Source organism: Cucurbita moschata, unplaced genomic scaffold (genome assembly GCF_002738365.1).
Source record: "Cucurbita moschata cultivar Rifu unplaced genomic scaffold, Cmos_1.0 Cmo_Scf00021, whole genome shotgun sequence".
Lineage (NCBI taxonomy): Eukaryota > Viridiplantae > Streptophyta > Magnoliopsida > Cucurbitales > Cucurbitaceae > Cucurbita > Cucurbita moschata.
In genome coordinates this window covers 1,262,428-1,273,665 of record NW_019268537.1, presented here as the reverse complement: position 1 = coordinate 1,273,665, position 11,238 = coordinate 1,262,428, and the positions used below count along the sequence as shown (strand labels likewise).

General features: G+C 33.1%; 1 protein-coding gene across 1 annotated transcript; it reads left to right on the top strand.

The window, feature by feature from the left end:
* Positions 1-8,091: 8,091 nt before the first annotated feature.
* Positions 8,092-10,486, top strand: LOC111458686 (aspartyl protease AED3). Its single transcript, XM_023101473.1, has 3 exons — positions 8,092-8,631; positions 9,348-9,822; positions 9,907-10,486. The coding sequence occupies exons 1-3, from the start codon at positions 8,149-8,151 to the stop codon at positions 10,260-10,262; spliced, it is 1,314 nt and encodes a 437-aa protein (XP_022957241.1). The 5' UTR covers positions 8,092-8,148; the 3' UTR covers positions 10,263-10,486.
* Positions 10,487-11,238: the final 752 nt, after the last annotated feature.

Genomic DNA, 11,238 nt, shown 5'->3' with positions numbered 1-11,238 from the left:
CGAACATAATTTTAAAATACTCAAATTTCAGTATTACAATATAAGTTGGTTGAGATATGGGTGAAGTTCAGGTAAATAATTTTAAAAATATTCCTCCAAGAAATCATGAGAAATAAAAAATATATATATTTTTTTTTAATTATATTTGGTCAACAATGGAATTTGAAAGTTGATTTAATTAATTAATTAATTAATTAATTACAAATTTTTTGGGAGACGTGCAGGCTACTTTGATAATCCGAACTAGGTCAAAGCCCAAAAGGCCCACTTGACTACCAAAAGAATTATAAAATAATAATAATAATAATAAATAAAAAATGTGGGGCCAAGATGGGGCTTTAGTGGGTTTAAAAGTTGACACTTGTCCTATTATGAAGTAATGAATGCATGATGATGATGACGATGAGGGATTATTCAAATTCTATTTTTATAATATTTCTCTATCTTCCTTTTTCTTTTTCTTTTTCTTTTTCTTTTCTCCCTTTACTTTCAACTTATATTATCATCTTTTTTTCAAATTAATTTTTATTAACATTTAAAAATACTATATAACTTACACGGTTTCAAAACGCGTCTATTAGGAACAGGTTTCTACACCCTTATGAAGAATGTTTCGTTCCTCCTCTCTCCAACCGATGCATGTTGCTTCAATTGCTTTACACACGGATGTTCATGCAATTACGAAATGTATGCCAACATGTACTCTTTTCAACCATTAAATGTAACAGTTCAACCCCACCGCTAAAGGTATTGTCCTCTTTGGGCTTATCCTTTCGGACTTCTCCTCAAGGTTTTTAAAACGTGTCTGATAGGGAAAGGTTTTTACACTCATATAAAATATGCTCTAGTTGCTGGTTGGGATGATTCAATGGCCCTATACGAATTAGCAGTTTTGATCCCTCTGATCATCCAATGTGGAGACAAGGTATGTTCGTTATACTCTTCATGACTTGTTTAGGAATAATCAATTCATGGGGGGTTGGAGTATCACAGGAGGGACTGTAACGAAGTCGGGTATTTAGAGTTACAAAGGTGTGGCCAATGTTTCGTTCCCCTCTCCAACCGATGTGAGATCTCACAATTTACCCCATCAAGGCCGTTCCTCTCTCCAATTGACGTGGGATCTCACATCAAATTTNTCTAACAAACACGACGATTTTTTTTTTTTTTTTTTTTTTTTTTTTTTTTTTTTTTTTTTGTGGGTCAAATACAAAAAACGTGTAAAACCAAAGGGCAATTGACGTGGGGGATAAAGGGTGGGCATTGAGTTAATTAGAAAATTTGTAGGGCATATGGCCTAAGGAGGGGCATGGGAATTTGCGAACAGCTGTGGAAGAGAAGATTGGAAAGGGAGGGGTGGAGGGGACAAAGGTAAGTGTGTTGTCCACATAAATAGAGGCAAAGTGGTGATGATATGGAAGAGACAAAGGGACCAACCATCAAGGTTTTCATGTCTACAACCTTATGTTATGCTCGTGGGGTTGCCTCTCCCCTTTCCATACGATACTACTCTTTTTGTCTCTTCACTGATCGAGACGTTCAAAAGATTTGAAGATCGAAACAATTCGATCAACCTTGTGAGATCCCACATTAGTTAGAGAGAGAAATGAATCATTTCTTATAACCGTGTGAAAACCTCTCTCCAGTAGACACGTTTTAAAACCGTGAGACTAACAGTGATACGTAACGAGTCAAAACAAACAATATCTGTTAGTGGTATGTAAAATTTTAATATTTTTAAGTAGATGGCTACGTGAAGTTTGTAGCCTCTCATACTTGATGGGATTGATTCCGTCTATTGACAAACTCTACTGGACACCGTGTGAGAAAAAATGAGCGACGTTTATTAAGTCTTCAACAATAAATGAGCGTTGAAGACAAAGTGATAAAAATAAATAAACAAGTCGAACATATAAATAACGGCACTCGAGTTTGTCTGCTTGACATCTATTCAAGCTTAAACAAGTCCACGTGATTAGATTTCGAATATTAAATTTTGGATGTGAAATTTCCATCCCGAAAGTGACTAGATCAAAATATATGAATAAAGAACAATAAACTAGTCTCCAATTTTATATAAATTAATTAATGATAATAAAAGAGCGTTGAATAATAAATATTATAAGCTCCCATAACAATATCAAACATAGACTTTATGATTAAAAAATAATAATAATAAAATAAATAAAAAAAACTAAATTATTGACATTCTAAAGCCTATATATATATATATATATATATATATATATATATATATATATTTTGAAAAAAAGGTATTTATTTGTTTATAAATTTTGAAGGAAAAACATTTTGATAAAGGACGGCGAGGTATATGTGCTTGCACGCTCGCACCAGCCGGCAGCCGCCACGATTTGGGAGGCGGTTGCCGTCGTCAGCAACGGTCGTTCTTTTTATTATTATTATTATTAGTAATATTAGTTTCTAATTGAAATAGCTTAGGATTGATCTAACCATTTGTTGGAGTTATGAACTTAAAATTTTTAATGTTATTGTTTATCTAAAACTTTTTTTTTTTTTTTTGAAAATTTTAAAAATTAATTATAAATTTAAATTTTAGGTTCAATAAAAAAAAAATTTAATTTTCGAAAGTTTAAGTAATTTAAAAATACGCAGACAAAATAGATATAAAATTTAAATTTCTGAGACTAAATTTATAATTTAATATAATTTTACCATTAAAAAAATGGATCTAAAAACATTTTTTAAGATTCAATAATTGAGGCATTTTTATATTTATAACCTTTAGGGCAGACACGCTCAAAAGATGATTTGTTGTTTCTTTGTCATTAATGTTCAAATAATATGAGATTATCATGTGATTATGTTTTTTTTATTTGATGAAATTATGAATTTAGTCTCTAATTTCAGGTAAGTATATTTAGGTTTAAATATCTGTTTAATTTATGAATTTTAATGGATAATTTTTTTTAACATGATAAATGTGAAGTATGAAAATTTGAATCTCGAGCCTAAAAAAAGATTACATGTCAGTTATCGCTAAGTTAGGCTCGTCTCTTGAAATCGTACATGTCAATTTAGTTGGTGCCCGAGGCTTATGGTAAGGCAAATAATTGCTTGTAGAAGTAACCAAAACGGAGAAGGAAGTGCCATTTCTACACTGGTTTGTCTATCTCTCCTTAGCTCAAAAGTTGTATAAAATTAGGTAAACAATGAAAGTGAAGCTCAAAACACTCCCAAAAGGACATAACTTTATGTGTGTGTGTTTCAACATTTAAGCATTAAAACGTGTAGCTGATAGCTGCATTTTAGCATCCCTTACCCGTTCTCGAACACTTTTATTTTTGAACTTTCATAAAAGTAATGATGTAGTCATTGATCTTTAGTTCATAACTTTAATCTTTGTTATGAAAATCATGTCAAAGTTGAGTGTCATTTGACTTCTGGTCTATATAGTTTAGAGATTAATTTATCTATGTATGTCGGTAAGAAATTCTATTAAATCTTAGTAATATTAAAGGGACTAAATTGTTATAAATTAAAATTTAATAACTCAATACAAAATTATTTTTTTTTTTTTTTTTTTAACGGAAGGTATCTATGTTATCAATTTTAGCTCGTAATTTATCACGGTCAGCCTCACGATTTTAAAACGCATCTACTATGGAGAGTTTTCCGCATCGTTCCTCTCTCCAACCAATGTGAAATCTCACAATCCACTCCCCTTGAGGGTCACCATCCTCGCTAACACACTGTCTAGTGTCTCACTCTGATACCATTTGTAACAGTCAAAACTCACCACTAGTAAATATTATCTACCTTGGCCTGTTAGTCAGTCTCCCAAGGAGAGGTTTTCATATCCTTATCAAAACTTTTGAACCTACTGCATGTGTCAATAACCAATAACCACCCAGCTATGTTTCCTTTTGCAAAACTATGTATGATATGGGCCATCATAATTTTTTTTAAAGGCCAATATATTTTGGGCCCATTGGAGTCATTGGGCTTTATTCTCAATTCGGGTCCAGCACAATAACTTTACTGATGGGCCTACATATCCAATACCTGGCCCATGTAATTATTGCTTATGGATGATTTAAAAACTAAATATTGATTTATTAATTTTAATATACATTTATTGCTAATTACATATTGATTTATTATAAACTTATACTATATTATCCTACGCACGTTTTAATTTTAACAAAAAAAAAAAAGTTTATAAGATGAAATAATATATTGGGAAATTTGTGATAATATTAGATTAAAAAAATGTGGTAAAGTAGTTTTTTTATTATTATTATTTTAAATAATAATATGAAAAATTTAAGTCTTTTTATTTTGCCTAATTATTTACTGTAAAATTAAATAAATAGTAATAATAATAATAATAATAATAAAGCGAATTTATTATGATTTATTTTAACCAAATTTACCGTAAGAATAATTATGAAATTCACCGAGGAAGATTGTCGGCAGAGTAAAAAAGAGTAAAAAAGGAAAAAGGCGAAAAAATGCCCCTCGTGAACCAAAAGTGAAAACAATGGAAAATCCTGCAAAAAGCTGCCATCATCCTTTATTTCCATTTATTTATTATTTCTTTATTTAATAAAAAAATCAAAATAAATGGACTTTTTTTTTTAATTAAATTTTACATTTATGTTTATAATAAAAGTGGTAATCCAAATATAATATTTTAAAAAATGGAGTTTATAAAACAAGACAAAAATTTGGAAACAAAAATCAAAACTACTCCAAAAGGTATTATTATTATTATTATTAAACTTCTGATTAAAATTAATTTTATATAATATTTTCTCTTTTTAATTTTAATTTATTCTATTAAATTGGAGTGACATGATTATGTTTTTTTGGGGTTAAACTTTAATAAACAAATGTATAATAAGAAAATTATGTCCCTTCCAATCAAATCAAAAAGACTAATTTAATTTAGCATATTTAATTTATAGATCTACATCATGTAGACCTAAATTAAAATTAGCTTTTGTTTTTCGTTTCATCTTAAATGCTTCATATGAATAGGGATATTACCATTCATTTATATATTTAGTGGGAATCTCGGAATAGTTGATTTTGAGTTCGTATGGTTTTGAATCTCTTCATTATTTGAAATTAGAAAAAGGGTTGTTCGTGTTGATGTGATTGAAGTTATGATGGATGAATAGGACGAAGCTATGTTCATATTTTCAAACAAGATGAGCAAAAACCAACCCTAATTGCTTGCCTCCCAACACATAGTCGAGTCCTTTCCTTTGCCAAAAGACAAGCCATGTTTGTTGATAGTAGTGCAATCACATGCTATTTCATCACACATTTTAACTCTTTCCCACAAAACAATATCTTTTTTTAACCCTTTTCCTCTTTCTTTCTTTCATCCCTTTAGGTCATGAAATGGGTTTGATGTTGATTTCGTAATGGGAAATAAAGCCTCGTTTCTCGAGCTACTCTTGGCATATTTCAAATTATGTACAAGATACCAGGCTCTAGAAAACAACAACTCTTTCGAACAATTGTTTTAAAATATTGGCATATTTCAAACTGTTACAAGAGGGTGGAACAATTTATAAAAAAAATAGTGAGGCTGACGATGATACGTAATAGGTCAAAGCAGACAATGTCTGCTATCAGTGAGTTTGGCCGGTTATACTTTATTACCATTCTCTTCTAAATAGTGTAAATACACAGTGTCTTTTATTTTATTGCATAAAAAATATTATTACTATTGTATCATTTATTTTATTGCATAAAAAATATTATTACTATTGTATCATTTATTTTATTGCATAAAAAATATTATTACTATTGTATCATTGAAAGTACAATAATTTTGAAATGGAGAAAGTATTTTAACCAATAATATATATCATTTAATGGTGTAATAAAAAAAATAGATAAATAAAGGGGAAAGTAATATTTATAAATTGAATTGTTAAAAATAAATAAATAAAGAAATCATTATAATTTGTTGGTATATATTAATAATTTTTGTTTTTAATGTAAGATATGGATTGGAAGCAGAGATCTGATCCCCAACTCATAATACAAAATTTCAGAATTAATAAATCTCTCTTTATTTGGGTTTTATTCCCATTTCAAGTGGGAGCTTCCCAAGTAAAATGGGCACAAATAGACAAAATAATAATAATAATAATAATAACATTTTTGTTTTTTAATTAAAAGGAATATGATGAACATCTCACTTTAATTTAATAATGTTAATATATATAATCATGGCATTTGAGCCAGATTAGATCTCTTCCGAATAACTTTCATGAAAAATGATATAAATAAATTACATTATAATTCTCATTCACCCAAACAAATGAAAATTGATTTAAGAACTCAAATGGATGAATGTTTAGGATGTCCTAGTGAAATGTTCGACATATAGGTCAGTTCTCAACGAACACGTCCAAACAAGTCAAGATGGTCGATATGGGACGACATCACCATGCATGGGTTATGTTGTTGGGAACTGAAATGACAACGATTGAACATGCATGCACGAACAAGCTTGAATCCTGCACAAGTGATGTTTGATTGACAAAGACAAACCTTATCGATGGTCCGACAAAACTATAAAATTAGACGAAAAATAAATATAGGGATGGGGAAGGAGACATGGTGTGTGATAAAGGGGCTTAGGCATGAGAGGTCCAACCATAGAAACATAAATGGAATCCAGTCTGTTACCCAAACACACCCTATGTTCATCATGATTCCATCCCCACACCATCAATTAAACTATATTATTCTCCCATAATTCTATTTCCCACTCAATATTTACCTAATTCAACTTTTTTTTTTCTTTAATATATTCAAATTCTCCTTTGCAATCAAACTTTTCATTCACAAAACTCATCGTACCAATAAATTTGGTTCATTGGACGGAGTAAATTACAATGTTGACAATACTGTTTACGGTAAAAATTGGTGTTCGTGGGTACCAGTCCTTTGTAGGTGGGAATTCTCCATTTAGATCGAAAATGAGAGAGAATGAAGATAAATTTCTCCCATTAGATAAATGAGGTTGGGATGGAGACTGTATTTTCTGTCTGCTCCTTCCTCTTCATGTCTGCCCCACTTACTATAAATATAAAATATATTTTTAAAGATAGATAAATTAAATTATAAGTTTCTAAAGTTTTTATGTTTTTAAAATTCTAATGCTTTTAGTAATAACAAATGTTTTGTTGGTTTTTGTTTCATTTATTGTCGTTATTTTTTAGTTAAATATTAATTTATTAATTAAAAAAAAAACATCACTAATTTTTTTTTGTCTGTTATCAAATTTTGTCATTTTAACTTAAATATATTTTTATTATGGGAGGTGAAATTACTTTATTATCAACTGACAATTTAACAAAGCCAATAGAATGAATTAATATTATTTCATATTAAAAAAAATGAAAATTAAGGTTCAAAAGTGAAAATAACTACTTTTTAGAAAAATTAATAAACTACAAGAAAAAAAAGGTGGGGAACTCAATCCGTGTAAATTTCCTGTCCACAAGGAGTAGTCAGTGCAAAAATAAATAGATAATTTCACAGGGAATAGATAATGAAATTGGTGACCGAAAGGAGAATAAAGAAGACTTCTCCGTCTCCACTCCCATCTCGTGGACATCTCTAATTTCCGTTAACATTCTTTCATTTATTACCACTTGTACTTTGTTACTTGTTCCAACGTAAGTGGTCAACATATTTTACTCAATTACCACTTGTTTCTCGAATTCTTTTAATTTGATTAAGTTTTTTTTTAGAAATCTATATTCAAAAAGTTTTCTTTTATTATTTGAAAGCTAACCATTATATGAATTAGGTTAGTTAATTTAAAAGATATAAAAGAGTTATTTCAACCTTACTAACTCCTTTAATTAAAAATATATATATATATTAATACTTATAATTTTATATTTAAACGTAATATTTGACATTTTATGATTTACGAACTTATACCTAAATTTAATTTTATGGGTAATATATTGATTTTATAGAAATTTCATTTTTTTAACTTAATATATTAAAAGGAAAATAAAATTTTAATTAATTAAGATTAAATTTGTTTCTATAAATATCTTGTCTCACATTCTTCCCCACATACCCTTTCTTCACTTCCACGCTCTCTCTCAGTCCCAAATTGAAGGCATGAAGACAAAATCCCCCTTCCTCCTCTCTCTTCTCCTCCTCCTCTCCATATCCGCCGAATCCCACCACCACCACCACCCCAACTGCAACGCCGCCGCCGACCGCAGCTCTACCCTCCAAGTGTTCCACATTTTCAGCCCCTGTTCCCCCTTCCGCCCCTCCAAGCCGCTGTCATGGGCCGACAATGTGCTCCAAATGCAGGCCAAGGACCAAGCCCGCCTCCAGTTCCTGTCCTCCCTTGTCGCCCGCAAGTCCGTCGCCCCCATTGCCTCCGCGCGCCAGCTCATCCAGAGCCCCACCTTCGTAGTCCGAGCCAAGATCGGCACCCCTGCTCAGACCCTCCTCATGGCCCTCGATACCAGCAACGACGCCGCTTGGATTCCCTGTTCCGGCTGTGTCGGCTGCCCTTCCACCACCGTCTTCTCCTCCGATAAGTCCTCCTCCTTCCGCCCCCTCCCCTGCCGATCCCCTCAATGCAACCAGGTACCTACCTCTGTTCTATTTCAAATCAATTTTGAATTTTTGCTGCTTTTGTTTTTCCAACTCACCAATGTGGTGGCATTTCAATTCCCATATTCTACATCAAACCTTGATTATCGAAGTGCACGCGCTCACGCGCCGCCTCTATCGGTGGAGAGGCCAGATATCCGTTGGAATATTCAATGATTATAAACCTACCTTTATTCACCCACATAGCATTCCCCTTTTAGTTGGTAATATGTGGGTTCCCCTCTTTATTATGTTTTTTTTTTATATATAAATAAAATAATACTTTTAATTTTATTTCTAAATCTAATAAAATAAATTAATTGAATATATTTTTTTTGAAAATTAATAAGAACTTCGGATGCTTTTGTAGAATCAAATCCATGTTCCCACGTGCCAGTGTCCTTTCCTTGAAGGTGACACGTGTGTCCAAAACTCCATTCCTCGTGATACGAACCCCTCTTTATCACGTCAATCATGTAACAAATCAACTATTTCTTAAATTATTTTAAAAGAAAGGAATTAATTTCGGTAAAAGTTAAATAATAAATTATTTATTTATTTTTTAATTTTTGGATTTCTCTAGAATCTATGACTGTCAGTGAGTCACCGACGGGGACGTTCAGTCACGGGCCAAACAACTTCTTCCCAACAATACTTATCGTATTATTAAACATCGCACGTTAACGGCACGTGACCCTTTTGTTTATCAGGTACCGAACCCCAGTTGCAGCAGTAGCGCGTGCGGCTTCAACTTGACGTACGGCAGCTCGACTGTAGCGGCGGATCTGGTTCAAGACAACATAACTCTAGCCAACGACTCGGTTCCGGCGTACACATTTGGGTGCATCACGAAGGCGACGGGTAGTTCAGTGCCGCCGCAGGGACTATTGGGCCTGGGTCGAGGCCCATTATCGCTTTTGGGCCAGAGCCAGAGTCTGTACCGGTCCACATTCTCGTACTGCCTTCCGAGCTTCAAATCGACCGGCTTTTCTGGGTCGTTGCGTCTTGGGCCTGTGGCCCAGCCCAAGAGGATTAAGTACACGCCGCTGCTCCGAAACCCGAGGCGGTCGTCTTTGTATTATGTGAATCTAATCGCGATCAGAGTCGGCCGGCGAATCGTCGATATTCCTCCCTCTGCTCTTGCTTTTAACTCCGCCACCGGCGCCGGCACCATCATCGATTCCGGTATCGATTTAAATAGGTTTTAAAAATATTTTAGACTAAATTAATAAAAATACACTTTTAATTTTGAAAATCTCTTTAATTCAGGGACGACATTCACAAGGCTGGTGGCACCGGCGTACACGGCGGTGAGGAACGAATTCCGGCGAAGAATAGGCAACGCAACCATCTCATCCCTCGGCGGCTTCGACACGTGCTATACAGTCCCCATCATCTCTCCCACCATAACCTTCATGTTCGCCGGAATGAACGTCACTCTTCCGCCGGACAACTTCCTCCTCCACAGCTCCGCCGGAACCACCACCTGCCTCGCCATGGCCGCCGCCCCGGATAACGTCAACTCCGTACTCAACGTCATTGCCAGCATGCAGCAGCAGAACCACCGCATTCTCTTCGACGTTCCCAATTCCCGAATCGGCGTCGCCCGCGAACCCTGCTCTTAAACCGCCGTCGTCCGCCGTATCATCTCCAGCTCCGGTGATGTTTATTTTTGTTGGTTCTAGAATAATAAGAATGTGTGGTCATTATGGTTTGGTGGGGGGATGGGGAAAAGGGTAAAGTAGTAATTTTGTATGCCTGTTTTTATAGTTGTGTTGTTTGGGATTCTTAAGGTTTTAGCTTATTATATTATGGATGTCTGAAAAAGCAAAGCTTTTTTTTTCTTCAATTCCAGCTACTAGTACGACGTAAGATCTCAAGTCGGTTCGAGACGAGAACGAATCATCTTTTACAAGAATGTAAAATTTCCTTTCTAATAGATGCGTTTTAAAATTATGAGGCGTGCAACAATATGTAACGGGGTGAAACGGATAATATGGATGAATATAAAAATAAAAATAATTATATAAATTATTAAAGGGAATTGATTTAAACTAATATGATTGAAACAAATTTTCAAGTAAGAAATGATGATGGGTTTTGATTATTCCTTTCTAAGAAATAGTGGAAATGCCGATATTTAGAAAAGTTGACATTTTTTACATTTAAAAATTTATTGTATATTAAATAACTAAGTACATAAAACATTTTCAAAACAGATTACCCCTTGGATTATCATATCATTTACGGCAATTTTATAAAATAAAATTATTTTTTTACTTTTCATATCCAAAAAAATAAGCTCTAGAGTAGAATTAATATTTACAAACTTATTTTTTAGAAATAAAAAACTAAAATATAGATAATTTTTATTTATTTCTTGAAAAAAAGAAAAAAAAAAGTATAAAGCAAAAGGGTTTGAAAAGAGAGGAGGAGCATCCAAAAAAGTGCGACCTATAAGATTCGTAGGGTTAATTCGTTTTAGGGCTTTAATTTGCTACCACATTAGCCGGGGGTGATGGTGGTGGTGGTAGTACCAGTTAAGTTAGTGGTGATGGTAGTACCAGTTAAGTTAGTGGTAATGGTGGTGGTGACGGTGAT

What these genes read in the sequence shown, in the direction of transcription:
- LOC111458686 (XM_023101473.1), top strand. Translation starts at nt 8,149, where the DNA reads ATGAAGACAAAATCCCCCTTCCTCCTCTCTCTTCTCCTCCTCCTCTCC. An exon ending in GATCCCCTCAATGCAACCAG is followed by an intron (nt 8,632 to 9,347) that starts GTACCTACCTCT and finishes TTTGTTTATCAG; the next exon opens with GTACCGAACCCCAGTTGCAG. An exon ending in CGGCACCATCATCGATTCCG is followed by an intron (nt 9,823 to 9,906) that starts GTATCGATTTAA and finishes TCTTTAATTCAG; the next exon opens with GGACGACATTCACAAGGCTG.